This window comes from Bombina bombina, chromosome 7, assembly GCF_027579735.1.
Source record: "Bombina bombina isolate aBomBom1 chromosome 7, aBomBom1.pri, whole genome shotgun sequence".
NCBI classification, from domain to species: Eukaryota; Metazoa; Chordata; class Amphibia; order Anura; family Bombinatoridae; genus Bombina; species Bombina bombina.
The window spans coordinates 230,844,253-230,861,136 of record NC_069505.1 but is presented as its reverse complement, the minus strand read 5'-3'; the positions used below and the strand labels follow the sequence as shown (position 1 = coordinate 230,861,136).

General features: G+C 36.7%; 1 protein-coding gene across 3 annotated transcripts in view; it reads left to right on the top strand.

Moving 5' to 3' along the window:
- USH1C (USH1 protein network component harmonin) overlaps window positions 1-16,884 on the top strand; it is a 393,388-nt gene that overhangs the window by 306,074 nt on the left and 70,430 nt on the right. The window contains exons 19-21 of one of the 3 annotated variants that reach the window (XM_053720653.1): window positions 5,059-5,178; window positions 14,261-14,323; window positions 15,056-15,097. In XM_053720653.1, coding sequence (XP_053576628.1) covers window positions 5,059-5,178; window positions 14,261-14,323; window positions 15,056-15,097 — 225 coding nt within the window. The remainder of the gene's footprint in view (window positions 1-5,058; window positions 5,179-14,260; window positions 14,324-15,055; window positions 15,098-16,884) is intronic. The other 2 variants (XM_053720656.1, XM_053720654.1) reach the window with 2 other exon arrangements.

The window sequence follows — 16,884 nt, the reverse complement described above, 5'->3', positions numbered from 1 at the left end:
AGGTCTTCAGGATGGAGCCGGTCGTCATCGGATGAAGATAGAAGATGCCGCTTGGATCAAGATGGTTGCCGGTCCGGATTGCCTCTTCTTGGACCCTCTTCTGGACTTCTTCAGTGGATGTCTAGCCCCCGCTTGGGTTGGATGAAGATATCGGAGCCAGGACGGATCGGTGATACCCGGTAAGGTGAAGACAAGGTAGGATGATCTTCAGGGGCTTAGTGTTAGGTTTATTTAAGGGGGGTTTGGATTAGATTAGGGGTATGTGGGTGGTGGGTTGTAATGTTGGGGGGGGGTATTGTATGTTTTTTTTTACAGGCAAAAGAGCTGAACTTCTTGGGGCATGCCCCGCAAAGGGCCCTGTTCAGGGCTGGTAAGGTAAAAGAGCTTTTAACTTTAGTAATTTAGAATAGGGTAGGGCATTTTTTATTTTGGGGGGCTTTGTTGTTTTATTAGGGGGCTTAGAGTAGGTGTAATTAGTTTAAAATTGTTGTAATATTTTTCTTATGTTTGTAAATATTTTTTTATTTTTTGTAACTTAGTTCTTTTTTATTTTTTGTACTTTAGCTAGTTTATTTAATTGTATTTATTTGTAGGAATTGTATTTAATTAATTTATTGATAGTGTAGTGTTAGGTTAATTGTAGGTAATTGTAGGTAGTTTATTTAATTAATTTATTGATAGTGTAGTGTTAGGTTTAATTGTAACTTAGGTTAGGATTTATTTTACAGGTAATTTTGTCATTATTTTAACTATTTTAGCTATTAAATAGTTCTTAACTATTTAATAGCTATTGTACCTGGTTAAAATAAATACAAAGTTACCTGTTAAATAAATCTAAATCCTAAAATAGCTATAATATAATTATAATTTATATTGTAGCTATATTAGGATTTATTTTACAGGTAAGTATTTATCTTTAAATAGGAATAATTTATTTAATAAGAGTTAATTAATTTCGTTAGATGTAAATTATATTTAACTTAGGGGGGTGTTAGTGTTAGGGTTAGACTTAGCTTTAGGGGTTAATACATTTATTAGAGTAGCGGTGAGCTCCAGTCGGCAGATTAGGGGTTAATAATTGAAGTTAGGTGTCGGCGATGTTAGGGAGAGCAGATTAGGGGTTAATACTATTTATTATAGGGTTAGTGATGCGGATTAGGGGTTAATAACTTTATTATAGTAGCGCTCAGGTCCGCTCGGCAGATTAGGGGTTAATAAGTGTAGGCAGGTGGAGGCGACGTTGTGGGGGGCAGATTAGGGGTTAATAAATATAATATAGGGGTCGGCTGTGTTAGGGGCAGCAGATTAGGGGTACATAAGGATAACGTAGGTGGCGGCGCTTTGCGGTCGGCAGATTAGGGGTTAATAAGTGTAGGCAGATGGAGGCGACGTTGAGGGGGGCAGATTAGGGGTTAATAAATATAATACAGGGGTCGGCGGTGTTAGGGGGAGCAGATTAGGGGTATATAAGGATAACGTAGGTGGCGGTCGGCAGATTAGGGGTTAAAAATATTTATTCGAGTGTCGGCGATGTGGGGGGACCTCGGTTTAGGGGTACATAGGTAGTTTATGGGTGTTAGTGTACTTTAGAGTACAGTAGTTAAGAGCTTTAGAAACCGGCGTTAGCCCAGAAAGCTCTTAACTACTCACTTTTTTCCTACGGCTGGAGTTTTGTCGTTAGATGTCTAACGCTCACTTCAGAAACTACTCTAAATACCGGAGTTATAAAAATCCCATTGAAAAGATAGGATACGCAATTGACGTAAGGGGATCTGCTGTATGGAAAAGTCGCGGCTGAAAAGTGAGCGTTAGACCCTATTTTGAGTGACTCCAAATACCGGCGGTAGCCTAAAACCAGCGTTAGGAGCCTCTAACGCTGATTTTCACGGCTAACGCCAAACTCCAAATCTAGGTCTACATGATTAGTAGGTTGTTAGTTCCCCTCCTACTCTTGTTATGAGTTGCTTTCTGAAAACTATTATTAAAATATATCTATTATTAATACATATGTGACTATTATTTATACATGTGACTATTATTAATACATATGTGACTATTATTTATACATGTGACTATTATTTTTACATATGTGACTATTATTAATACATATGTGACTATTATTTATACATATGTGACTATTATTAATACATATGTGACTATTATTTATACATGTGACTATTATTTATACATGTGACTATTATTTATACATATGTGACTATAATTTTTACATATGTGACTATTATTTATACATGTGACTATTATTTAAACATATGTGACTATAATGTTTACATATGTGACTATTATTTATACATGTGACTATTATTTAAACATATGTGACTATTATTTATTCATATGTGACTATTATGTATACATGTGATCATAATTTTTACATATGTGACTATTATTTATACATGTGACTATTATTAATACATATATGACTATTATTTATTACATATCTGACTATTATTTATACATATCTGACTATTATTTATACATATCTGACTAATATTTATACATATGTGATTATGATTATACATATCTGACTTATTTATACATATCTGACTATTATTTATACATATGTGGTTATGATTATACATATGTGACTATTATTTATACATATCTGATTATTATTTATACATATGTTACTATTATTTATACATATCTGATTATTATTTATACATATCTGACTATTATTTATACATATGTGACTATTATTTATACATATCTGACTAATATTTATACATATGTGATTATGATTATACATATCTGATTACTATTTATACATATTTAACTATTATTTATACATGTCTGATTATTATTTATACATATGTGACTATTATTTATACATATTTGACTATTATATATACATATCTGACTAATATTTATACATATGTTATTATGATTATACATATATGACTATTATTTATACATATGTGACTATTATTTATACATATATGACTATTATTTATACATATATGACTATTATTTATACATATGTGACTATTATTTATACATATATGACTATTATTTATACACTAGTACTAAAGCCTGTGTACACGGGCCATTTTTTGCAGTACAGCAGTCCCACCCCTTGCTGTCTCCCCCCTCTCTTTTGCTCTCTCTTCCCCCCTCTCTTTTGCTTTCTCTCCCCCCTCTCTTTTGCTTTCTCTCCCCCCTCTCCTTTGCTCTCTCTCTCCCCTCTTTTGTTCTCTCCCCCCTCTTTGGCTCCCCCCCCTCTTTGGCTCTCCTCCCCCCCTCTTTAGCTCTCCCCCCCCCCTCTTTGGCTCTCTCCCCTCTTTTGCTCTCCCCGCTCTTTGGCTCTCCCCCCCTTTGGCTCTCCCCCCCCTTTGGCTCTCCCCCCCCCTTTGGCTCTCCCCCCCCCTTTGGCTCTCTCCCCCCCCCCTTTGGCTCTCTCTCCCCCCCTCTTTGGCTCTCTCCCCTCTTTTGCTCTCTCTCCTCTTTGGCTCTCTTTCCTCTTTGGCTCTCTCTCTCCCCCCTCTTTGGCTCCCCCCCCTCTTTGTCCCCCCCCCCCTCTTTTGCTCTCTCTCTCCCCTCTTTGGCTCTCTCCTCCCTCTTTTGTTCTCTCCCCCCTCTTTGGCGCTCTCCCCCCCTCTTTGGCTCTGCCCCCCCTCTTTGGCTCTGCCCCCCCTCTTTGGCTCTCTCCCCTCTTTTGCTCTCCTCTTTGGCTCTCCTTCCTCTTTGGCTCTCTCCCCCCTCTTTGGCTCTCCCCCCCTCCCTTTGGCTCTCTCCCCCCCTCTTTGGCTCTCTCCCCCCCTCTTTGGCTCTCCCCCCCCTCTTTGGCTCTCTCTCCCCCCTCTTTGGCTCTCTCTCCTTTTTGGCTCTTTTTCCTCTTTGTCTCTCTCTCTCCCCCCTCTTTGTCTCTCTCTCTCCCCCCTCTTTGTCTCTCTCCCCCCCTTTGTCTCTCTCCCCCCCATTGGCTCTCTCCCCCCCCCCCCTTTGGCTCTCTCCCCCCCCCCTCTCCTGCTCCCTCTCTGGCTCTGTCTTCACATCTCGGGACCCCGTCCGGCCACGCCCCATCACGGCGACACCCGCCCGGCCACGCCCCTCACGACGCCCGGCCACTCACGCAGCAGACCTCACAGCTGTTTGTGTACCTCGCGCTCCCTATCTCACAGCTGCTTGTATGCTGTGTACCTCGCGCTCCCCATCTCAAGGCCAAGTGTTTGTCTCTACTGCGCATGACGGCTTCAGACAAACACTTGGCCTTTTATAATATAGGATATGTGACTATTCTTATACATATGTGACTATTATTTATACATATGTGACTATTCTTATACATATGTGACTATCATTTATACATATGTGACTATTCTTATACATATATGACTATTATTTATACATATCTATTATTTATACATATGTGACTATTATTATACATATGTGTCTATTATTTATACATATGTGACTATTATTTATATATATCTGACTATTATATATACATATCTAACTAATATGTATACATATGGTATTATGATTATACATATGTGACTATTATTTATACATATGTGACTATTATTTATACATATGTGACTTATTATACATATCTGACTATTATTTATACATATGTGATTATTATTTATGCATATGTGACTATTCTTATACATATGTGACTATTATGTATACATGTGACTATTCTTATACATATGTGACTATTATTATACATATGTGACTATTATTTATACATATGTGACTATTCTTATACATATGTGACTATTATGTATACATGTGACTATTCTTATACATATGTGACTATTATTATACATATGTGACTATTATTTATACATATGTGACTATTCTTATACATATGTGACTATTATGTATACATGTGACTATTCTTATACATATGTGACTATTATTATACATATGTGACTATTATTTATACATATAGCCTCCATGGGAATACTATAGTTTCCTCTTTATAACATTGTTTATTTTACTGCATGTTTTTTTTTGTGTGTGCCTTTGCTGTTACAATTAGTTTTCTTTGTGTATCACATAGTCATTATTTTGCCAATACCATTGTTTCAAATGTAGCAGTTTGCACCAAGCCCACCCACCCAGCGACGCCCAGCTGTTCCAATCCCATCTAAACCCATCATGTTGCCTCATGACTCTAATTTCATTCTCAGACCAGCGGTGAAATCAGATCCTTTGGTGAGCATCATTATTCTTTAGTTCTAAGTATGCCATAGAAAAGTGCCATGTGCAATAGACATATTCATATAAAAAAATATGTATATTTGGATTATTATATGCATATAGTGTATTATAGAAACTATCACTGACATGAGTCATGACAAGGATTAGTGGTTCATTGAAGAAATACTGTGACAGTTACATTGATTATAGGTAAAAAAAAAAAAATATATTCTGAAAGGTATCCAAACACTGATTGTTTATAAATGGAAGTGTTTCTGTCTCCTCCCAATGTAAAATTTGGTTTTTAATGGTTGGTATCAGATCACTTTATAGTGCATCTGCACATTTGGCTATCAGAGTTTACACTGGAGAAGGGGATACTGGGTAAAGATATGCAAATTTACTTCTCAATGCCTTGCATTTTTACTTCCAAAGTCTGTTTTAAACACAGACTCCCTAATAGCAGTGCTGTGCCGATCCAGGTTAGAGGAATAAGATAGGCACAGCAAAGAAATAACTTGTAACCATTTGTTTTGGTCTTGTTCATCTAATCTACTTACTGCATAGAGAATCTGGTATTGTGCAGCCAAATCAGTCTCAAAATATGTTATGGGGAGTTAATAGATTAGTATAACCCCCTCCACTGTGAGTATAGAGACCTAGATCATTGTATAGCCCATCTACATATTACTTCTGCTTATTGTATAGACACAGACAATTAAATGCCACACTTGTTACTGTACTAAAATCTGAGGGGTTAGGAGGGTCCCTCCTTGTATATAGGTCTGCTATAGATATGTATAAGGGTTTTGTTTCCTTGCATGCACATGATCTTTAAATGTCGTGTTTTTAAAAGCTCATTGTATAGCACATCTGCACATTCTTTCACAGATACCTCAGCTATCAGTGTTTCAACTAGAGCAGTGCATTATGGGTAATAATATGCAAATGAGCGTAACAACACTCCCACTACTGCCAATGCAGTATCATATATGTATATCAAGTAAATGGACAAGTGTTTTGCATAGATAATGCACTAATGTAGTTACTTTTGTGACTTGTTATGCTTTTCCTAATTGTAATGTTTACAGTATTATAAAGCTTTTGAAACAAAAAAATAAATAAATATATATATATATATATATATATATATATATATATATATATAATCTGGATAAGGATAAGCACTCACTGGATTTAAATCCAACAACTATTTTATTCGGCAGTGACATTTCGGGGCATTCACCCCTTCCTCAGACGTCTGAGGAAGGGGTGAATGCCCCGAAACGTCACTGCCGAATAAAATAGTTGTTGGATTTAAATCCAGTGAGTGCTTATCCTTATCCAGATTGAATATCCTGTTAAGCACCCTGGTCTGTGTTTGGGTTGGCGAGTGAGAGTGCACTTATTTATATATATATATGTGAGTGTGTGTTTGTGTGTGTGTGTAAAAGTCTTGTCTGAGTAAGGGGAGTGTGTCCCCAAAACATCACAATCAAATCACAGAATTGAAAAGGACTAGTGAGTGCTTCCATTTATTTGTTATATACAGTCGTATGCAAAAGTTTAGGCACCCCTGACAATTTCCATGATTTTAATTTATTAATAATCGGGTGTTTAGATCAGCAATTTTATTTTGATCTATCAAATAACTGAAGGACACAGTAATATTTCAGTAGTGAAATGAGGTTTATTGGATTAACAGAAAATGTGCAATATGCATCAAAACGAAAATAGACAAGTACATAAATTTGGGCACCCTTGTCATTTTGTTGATTTGAATACCTGTAACTACCTAGCACTGATTAACTGGAACACACAATTGGTTTGGTGAGCCCATTAAGCCTTGAACTTCATAGACAGGTGCATCCAATCATGAGAAAAAGTATTTAAGGTGGCCAATTGCAAGTTGTTCTCTTTGACTCTCCTCTGAAGAGTGGCAACATGCGGGCCTCAAAACAACTCTCAAATGATCTGAAAACAAAGATTGTTCAACAGTATGGTTTAGGGGAAGGCAAAAAAAAGCTATCGCAGAGATTTAAGCTGTCAGCGTCCACTGTTAGGAACATAGTGAGGAAATGGAAGACCACAGGCACAGTTGTTGTTAAGGCCAGAAGTGGCAGGCCAAGTAAAATATCGGAGAGGCAAAGACAAAGGATGGTGAGAACAGTCAAAAACAGCCCACAGACCACCTCCAAAGACCTATAACATAATCTTGGTGCAGATGGTGTCACTGTGCATCGTTCAACAATTCAGCACACTTTGCACAAGGAGAAGCTAAATGGGAGAATGATTTGGAAGAAGCCTTTTCTGCACACACGCCACAAACAGAGTCACTTGAGGTATGCAAACGCACATTTGGAAAAGTCAGCTTCAATTTGGAAGAAGAAGGTGCTGTGGACTGATGAAACAAAGATTGAGTTATTTGGTCATAACAAGGGGCGTTAAGCATGGCGGCAAAAAAACATAGCGTTCCAAGACAAACACTTGCTACCCACAGTAGAATTTGCTGGATGTTCCATCATGCTGTGGGGCTGTGTGGCCAGTGCCGGTACTGGGAATCTTGTTAAAGTTGAGGGTTGCATGGATTCCACTCAACATCAGCAGATACTTGAGAATAATGTTGAGGAATCAGTCACAAAGTTGAAGTTATGCCGGGGTTGGATATTGCAACAAGACAATGACCCAAAACACTGCTCAAAATCTACTCATTTATGCAGAGGAACATGTACAATTTTCTGGAATGGCCATCCCAGTCCCCAGACCTGAATATCATTGAAAATCTGTGGGGTGATTTGAAACCTAACCTAACTGAACTGTAGATGTTTTGCAAGGAGGAATGGTCCAAAATACCTTTATCCAGAATCCAGACACTCATTACAGTCTATAGGAAGCGTCTAGAGGCTGTTATTTCTGCTAAAGGAGGCTCTACTAAATATTGATGCAATATTTCTGTTGGGGTGCCCAAATTTATGCACCTGTCTGATTTCATTTTGATGCATATTGTACATTTTCTGTTAATCCAATAAACCTCATTTCACTACTGAAATATTACTGTGTCCTTCCGTTATTTGATAGATCAAAATTAAATTGCTGATCCAAACACCTAATTATTTGTAAATGAAAATCATGGAAATTGTCAGGGGTGCCTAAACTTTTTCATACGACTGTATATATATATATATATATATATATATATATACACACACATATATATATATATATATATATATATATATATATATATATATATATATATATATATATATATATATAAGAAAAAACCTAGATAACTCTAGGGAAGGTGGGATAATGATAACTGTCCTCAAACCCCCTTAAATAGTCCTATGTATATAAAGGTGGGTAGTGCCTAATGCCATAAAGTGTAAATTGAGAGAAACAAAGGAAAAAAAGAGAGGCATTTAATGGCACACTTAGAGAGGGAAGTTATTGACAATATGTGCTGAATGGAGTGTAGCTGATTAAAACATAACATTTCATTCATATAAATAAAATAAGTTAAATTAATTGTGGACCTTGCCATCCAATGTTAAAACATACTTAAAAACACAAAGAGTGTAGAACAAACACTGCCTCCTCTAGCGGAGTATACAGGATAAACCTTTATAGTTACAATATATAAGAAGTACAGTGTGTAGAACAAACTAACCCAAATGCTAGTAGGGGAGGTTCTTGGAGCAGACAAACTCCAGTATAACATATAGGGAATATATCCATAAATTATAATGGGAGAGCCCTCAGGATCAGCCCTATCGTTCCCAACAAAATGCCCCTATAAGCAGATAATATGTATTGCGTTCTACAAAAATGTCAATTAAGGCCAACAGTTTAACTATCGTAGAGGAAAAGGAGGCAGTGCGAACGCCTGACGCGCGTTTCACATCTGCTTTGTCAAAGGCCTTTATTGGCATTTTGTAGAACTCAATCCATATTATCTGCTTATAGGGGCATTTTGTTGGGAATGATAGGGCTGATCCTGAGAACCTCCCCTACTAGCATTTGGGTTAGTTTGTTCTACACACTGTACTTCTGATATATTGTAACTATACAGGTTTATCCTGTATACTCCGCTAGAGGAGGCAGTGTTTTTTCTACACTCTTTGTGTTTTTAAGTATGTTTTAACATTGGGTGGCAAGGTCCACAATTAATTAACTTATTTTATTTATATGAATTAAACATTATGTTTTAATTACCTACACTCCATTCAGCACATATTGTCAATAACTACCCTCTCTAAGTGTGCCATTAAATGCTTCTCTTTTTCTTTTGTTTCTATCAATATACATGTATATATATATATATATATATATATATATATATATATATATGTGTGTGTGTGTGTGTGTGTGCGTTTGTGTTCTGAATTCAGTGATCATCATATTGTTATTTCATATGCAGGGACATACATTAATTACTTTAATTACTTTACCTGCAAATTTATAATGCAGTGCCTCGCCATTAACCCTTTATTTTTAGTTTCTGAATTGTAAAGCTATAACTCCCCACCACACATTTCCTTCTATGGCTGTATCTATATCTATTGTTGTTTTGGTAGAATGCAGAAGTGCAAAGGGATTATCTGCTGGAGCTGCCTAGAAGTTGTGACCTCAGTTGAAATACAATGCCTGTGTCTAAACACTGATAAGAGGGGTGGAGTTGGCTGCTTCAGGCAGTTTAGCTATTTAATTCATTTTGCTTATTTTTGAAAATTATTTTATAATACTTGCCAGCAATTTTTTAAAAAATTTTTTATGCAAACTATTTTTAATTAATTTGCCCTTTTAGGATATGCACAGATCTCAACCTGTTTTATGTCCCTTTATCATTTTTAAATCATTTTTACAATCTAAGCAAAATATTTAAGAGAAAACTACACAGAGCAAATATTTGTCAAATTAAAATGAATTTCATTCAGTATAATTGCTGAACAAAAATTGCAGATTAATTGCGGGGAAGGCCCTGCTAAATACTACATTGAAACAATCAGCAGTAATTAGTGTCAAAAGGAAAAGAAACCAGTGTTTTACAATAAAGCAAATAAAGCAGTTTGGGATTTTGTGCCAACCAATTGAATAATAAAGAACAAAGCATTTTTGTACCAATCACTGTAACTTTTAATAACCCAACGTACAAAGTTTCTGATGTTCTGAAGTTTTATGTGCAGAAAGTGAGTTGTTTTAGGAACCCTGCTTGAAATTAATACTTTAATTAGAATGTTTATTTTTTTATAAGTTAAATGAAAAAGTAATGAATCTAAATGTAAAAACATTTAGTTTCTGATTCTGTTATATCTGAGATGCTGAAAGCTGTGGTCTGTGGGACAAGGGAATTGTATGTTCCACAGTTCTGCACTTCTCAATAGGCAATTAATTGTGTGTATTTTTGTAAATTTATGTAGCATATGCAGTTAAATTAAATTAATTTCTAGTTACTTATTTACTAGATTATTTTAAACTAAAAAGTAATTATATTATAATTTTATATTGAGGTGTTTATCATAACAGTAGCATTTTAATCATAAATACAATAAAATGCACCCCCAATAGTTACCAGTCTATCCTAAAAAGATCATCTTTAATGACCAGCCCACCATATAAAAAATAATTATTAGTGACCAGCCCACCATATAAAAAATAATTATTAGTGACCAGCCCACCATATAAAAAATAATCATTAGTGACGAGCCCATCATATAAAAAAATAATCATTAGTGACGAGCCCATCATTTAAAAAATAATCATTAGTGACGAGCCCATCATATAAAAAATAATCATTAGTGACGAGCCCATCATATAAAAAATAATCATTAGTGACGAGCCCATCATATAAAAAAATAATCATTAGTGACGAGCCCATCATTTAAAAAATAATCATTAGTGACGAGCCCATCATATAAAAAATAATCATTAGTGACGAGCCCATCATATAAAAAATAATCATTAGTGACGAGCCCATCATATAAAAAATAATCATTAGTGACGAGCCCATCATATAAAAAAATAATCATTAGTGACGAGCCCATCATATAAAAAAATAAGTATTAGTGGCCAGCCCACCAAATAAAAAAACATTTATGAGGATCCATCCATTTTTTAAAAAGTTAACAGTAACCAACCATCCATATAAAAAGGCTATGGCCTCTATTTATCAAAGATCTGTCGAACCTGATCCGACAGTGTGGATCAGGTCCGACAGGCCTCGCTGAATACGGAGAGCAATACGCTCTCCGTATTCAGCATTGCACCAGGCTGCCCCCTGCAGACTCACGGCCAATGGGCAGCCAGCAGGAAGGTGTCAATCAACCCGATCGTACTCGATCGGGTTGATTTCCGGCGATGTCTGTCCGCCTGCTCAGAGCAAGCGGACAGGTTATGGAGCAGCGGTCTTTGTGACCGCTGCTTCATAACTGCTGTTTCTGGTGAGTCTGAAGACTCGCCAGAAACACGGGCCGTCAAGCTCCTTTCAGAGCTTGATAGATAGGCCCCAATACCTGACCAGTACTCTGTATAAATAATTAGTAGCTGGAACTCCATATAACAAGTTGTTAGTGGCCGGAACTCTATTTAAAATGAAGTCCTTAGTGACTAGACCTCGTTATAAAAAGGTCATTAGTGAGCAGACCTCCATATAAAAAAGTTATTAGTGATGGAACTCCATATAAAGAAAGTCATTAGTGATCGGAACTCCATACAAAAAGTAATTAATGACCAGACCTCCTTCTAAAAAAAGTCATTAGTGATGGAACCTCCGTATAAAATTAATTAGTGATCGAAATCCATATAAAAAGTATATGTGACCAGATCTCCTTATAAAGAAAGGTATTAGTGATAGGAACTACATATAAAACAGTTGTTAGCGACCGGAATGCCATATAAACAGAGTAATATGTGACTGGCCTACCATATGAAAAAAAAACACGGACTTCCTTGTCTACAATATTATTTGGGTTTTGCAGGGACACTAAACCCACATTTTTTTCTTTCATGATTCAGATGGAGCAGCAGTTTTAAGCAACTTTCTAATTTACTCCTATTCACATTTTTTTTCATTCTCTTGCTGTCATTATTTGAAAAGCAGGAATCTAAGCTTAGGAGTCGCCCAATTTTTGGTTCAGCACCTGGGTAGCGCTTGCTAATTGGTGGCTAAATGTAGCTATAAATCAGCAAGCGCTACCCAGGGTCCTAAACCAAAAATGGGTCAGCTCCTAAGCTTATATACCTTCTTTTTCCAATAAAGATAGCAAGAGAACAAATACAATTTGATACTAAGTTTATTAAGATTGCTGCTCTATCTGAATCATGAAAGAAAAAAATGCGGGTTTAGTGTCCCTTTAAATTGTCCTTGTTCTTAGCTAAAGACCTGTTATGGCAATACATATTGTAATCCATTTGTATAAAAATATGTCATGGGATCTCAAACAGGTTTAACTTATTGTACAATATAAATTTTGAATGAATCACAAAAAACAATCAATGTGATAAACAATCTGATATATGTATATAATAAAATGTTATATGAAATTTCTGATTAAGTACCATTTTTTGGTATTTTCCGTGTGTATTCTTTTGTTGTCACTTCGTGAGGATCAAAGAAAGAAAAGAAAAAGCACACAAAATAGTGTAATACTTTTGTAAATCCTAATGAACTATTGGACATCAAAACCATACTCACATGGGTCAGAGCAACATATGCTCTGTGTGTTCAGTGTTTTGTATTATTATTGGTTCATACACAGCCCCCTCTGGATCGATGTAATCCAAGAATGACGGATTATGTGTGGTAAAAGGTTTATCCGGTCTTGTGTGCTTTTTCTTTTCTTCCTTTGATCAACGGGAAGCGACAACAGAAGAATGCACTCGGAAAATACCAATATTTGGGACTTTATTATAAATTTCATATTCTTTTATTATATACATATATCACATTGTTTATCATTTTTTATTTATTGCCGTAAACAAAATGCTAAATGGAAGTTGGCAAAATCTGTACAACTACATACTTCCCAGTTGCCCTGCCGGTTGGGGGACGATGTCAAATTGGAAGCTTAGTCTTGCTACCCTCATTTCCAATTAAAACCAAACCCTAAATTCCCAAACCCCACCCAGATTTTAAAAGCATTTACTTTTGACCTTGCCAAGGTCAGCCTAAATGTTACCACCTTCTTACACACAAATATCATGTATGAAAATGATATATGCTTGTGTGACTTTTTACAATATGTACACTTTATTGTTATCTACATATGCCATGAAGCAAGCCACATATTATTTTTTTTTCTTTTGGTTTCATATTTAATGGAGACCTTCTCATTTCTTATAAATATATGGCTCAACAAAACCAGTATAGGGGTTAGATGCTTGCAAGAGCTATAGCTACTAATCATTTGAAAGCAAAGTGTTGTTGCATCAAATGAATTTACCTTTAAATCCTACAAGGTTTTAACCTTCAGTATGCTGTATTTTGATGGATGGTAGCATTCAGTAGTAAACACTCATTACCTGCCAATAAATAATTTAGCTGTGTGGACATGGTATTCCAAAACATTTTTGATAGCTGATATATAAGATTTATGATGATGTGAAATTATCAACTGAAAATCATGGGGTTATGTTTATTCAAATCATTTTCTTTAAACCCTATTTGTATGATACCTGTACTGCTGCTGCTACTTTTGGGGGGGGGGGGCGGTTTCTTCTTGTCATCTTAAAATATATGGATGGTAAATATTTATTTGTTTTGGGGTATTTGCTCTCTTGGAAATTCATTCTACTATTTAAATATTACTAAAGACCAGATAATTTTCTGAGAATCAACCTTTGAACTCTCACTTTTCAAATTCTACCCACAAAATGATCAAATGCCTGTCTTCCATGGTTCCAATGATTATTCATAGCTTCATCACACAAAATTAATATAGCAAAGGACCTAGGGATGTATTCACTATTTATTACACCCTTTATTATAACACAAGTTTAGGAGTTGATGATGTAACCATAACCAGTTCAACATATTAGCCTTTCATATGTTGTTAAAAGGAGAATAACCTTTCATTCTCTGTGTTCCTCTATTTTCCAGCCGCCTGAGATGCTAAAGCGGATGGTTGTGTACAACTCGTCTTTTAGATCTAGCAAAAAACAAGTAACCATCTGCACGTAGTGTGCTGTGAGCATTCTTCTCTGCGTGCTGTACAATTTGATTGTCATTATGAATAGTTATGTCTGTTGCATATTTACCTATAATAGTATAATTGCAAATAAATTATGTGAGTAATTTTTCTGTATATCCGGAATTCACAGCTGTGCTCCATGTATTTTCAGAGCTGATTAATAAGCCGTTAACCTTATTTGTAATAAACAAGCATTAGCACATTATAAAATGACTATGAGATAGTCCTAATTTGCTGTAATGTGCATTGGTCTGTGGTAAACTGCAATTAAAATAGCTTAAAACCAGATTTATTTTGTTATCTTGGCAGAGATATTTTCTAAAGATTAAATTAATCTCGGTTGCCAAACTAGGCTACAACTAATTCGGCAGTGATTAATCTTGTTGGCTGCTAGCCATGGCTACCATGCATTCTGCAGTGCTTACCCTATAGGCTGCCAGAAATAGCTGCAACATATTCCATTGCAGAACATTTTGGCAACCAAAGAGATAATGTTTCCATCCTCAAATTGACAAGTCATGGGCGATAGGACATAAACAAATTAAGAAGAAAAACAAGGGTGAAATATGATTTCTGACTGTCAGGAAAAAGCATTCCTTCTGTTTGTCTTTCTCTTCCGTTTAGTTTGTTTTACGTTTTGTGTTTTGTTTTTCTTTTAAAATTTGGAGTAAAATGATAACTTTAAACTTTTTATTTCTCTTGAGGGTTTCCAGAAATATGAGGAAGACTTTGATCCGTACACTATGGTAAGAAAACAATCTAAATTAAATTAGTATTAATTACAGTAAAAGTTGGCAAAATAAATAAAGAAAATACATTTAACATATTTTTACTACATACATTTAAACATGGGGAAATAAAACTTTGAGTTAAATATAACTTTAATAAGATATATAGCAAGTTAATGGATGTATGATTGTTTCTGGTAACTTTCTCAAGGTAGCCAAGTCTGATCTGAGATCTATGAATGGGCAACTAGTTTGATCAAATATTGTTCACATTCGGCTAGATTACGAGTTTTGTGGTACAGCTATACCGCTGAAAAATTGGCCAATGCGCAAGGAATGGCCGGGAACGCATATTACGAGTCGCAGCAGTATAGCTATACCGCAAGCATTTTAGCCTGTAACGCAACGTCTATTCCGCACTCAAAAAAATTAGGGATTTTCATAACGCCTGTATTACAGGTTGTGCGGTCCGGCTAAAATGCTTGCGTTACAGCCTGTACGGAGACGATCCATACGGCCATCTGAGACCAGTAGTTATGGATTTTGTGTAAAAAAAAAGTTTCACAAAACTCATAACTAAAATGTTACAAAGTACACTAACACCCATAAACTACCGATTAAACCCTAATCTGCTGCCCACCCACATCACAACAATTAAATAAACCTATTAACCCCTAATCCGCCGCTCTCCAACATCGCCAACACTAATAAAAGTTATTAACCCCTAATCTGCCGCTCCCCAACATTTGAATTTGAAGAATCAAATCAGCCAATAGGAATGCAAGGTATGCCATTTTGAAACAAGTACCTTGCATTCAACTTCAGTGTACAGTGGTGACCGTATAAAGAGGATGCTCAGCGCAGGATGTCATTGACCTTCAGGATAGCTTTGTGCCGTCGGGAGGAAGATAGAAGACGTCCCCAAGAAGGATGAAGGTCTCGCCACCTGGATGAAGATGGATGTCCGGACTATAGGAACCGTGAGTAGATTTTATGGGGTTAGTGTTAGGTTTTTTCTTAATTGGGTGTTCTTGGGTTTTTTTTAGATTAAGGATGGGCACTTGTAAAAGAGCTGAATGCCCTTTTAAGGGCAATGCCCATACAAATGTCCCTTTAGAGGCAATGGGTAGATTATTAGACAATATCTTCCCAGCTGAATGGGTCTGGATCTGGGTCTGTCACCTTGCTGTCCTGCTGAGCCTTCCCAATGGAGTGGAAGAGATCTCGGTAGTCTTGCTCCAGTTCCCACTCCAGGGTTGCTAGGTGAGCCAGGTCTTGCTCTACCTCATGGGGGTAATCCCAGTCATGCCTAGCCTCCCTCTCGTAGAAAATGTCCTGAAGTCTGGTCTGCGCAGGGCTCCCGAAGTCAGGCTCTGCAAAGGATTCCCATAACAAGCCAGGACCATCAAACTTCTCTCCCTCTGGCTTGTCATGCTCAGCTGTCCAGGGTATATACTGTGCCATATACCACCAGAGCGCCTGGTAGGCATGCTCCTGCCATATCCGGTGCTCTAGTTCCTTCACCCATTCCTCCACGGGCTGCTCTCCCAGGAAGGGCATCCGCAGGGCCACTTGCTTCTGCAACATCTGCTCTTCACTGGGGAGACTCTCACCCCGCTGGTATTGAACATTATCCAGGGCCTGGTACCAGATGCCTTTCCTTAATGCATCCCGGCCATCCAGGTTCTCCTCCTCGTATAACACTGCTGGTTCCATTCTGTTGCTTTTAGGGTCACTGTACTGGGACATGTGTTGTCCCCAACTTGTAAATCCATGGAATGGTGTCTCTTGTAGCTGTCCTTCTG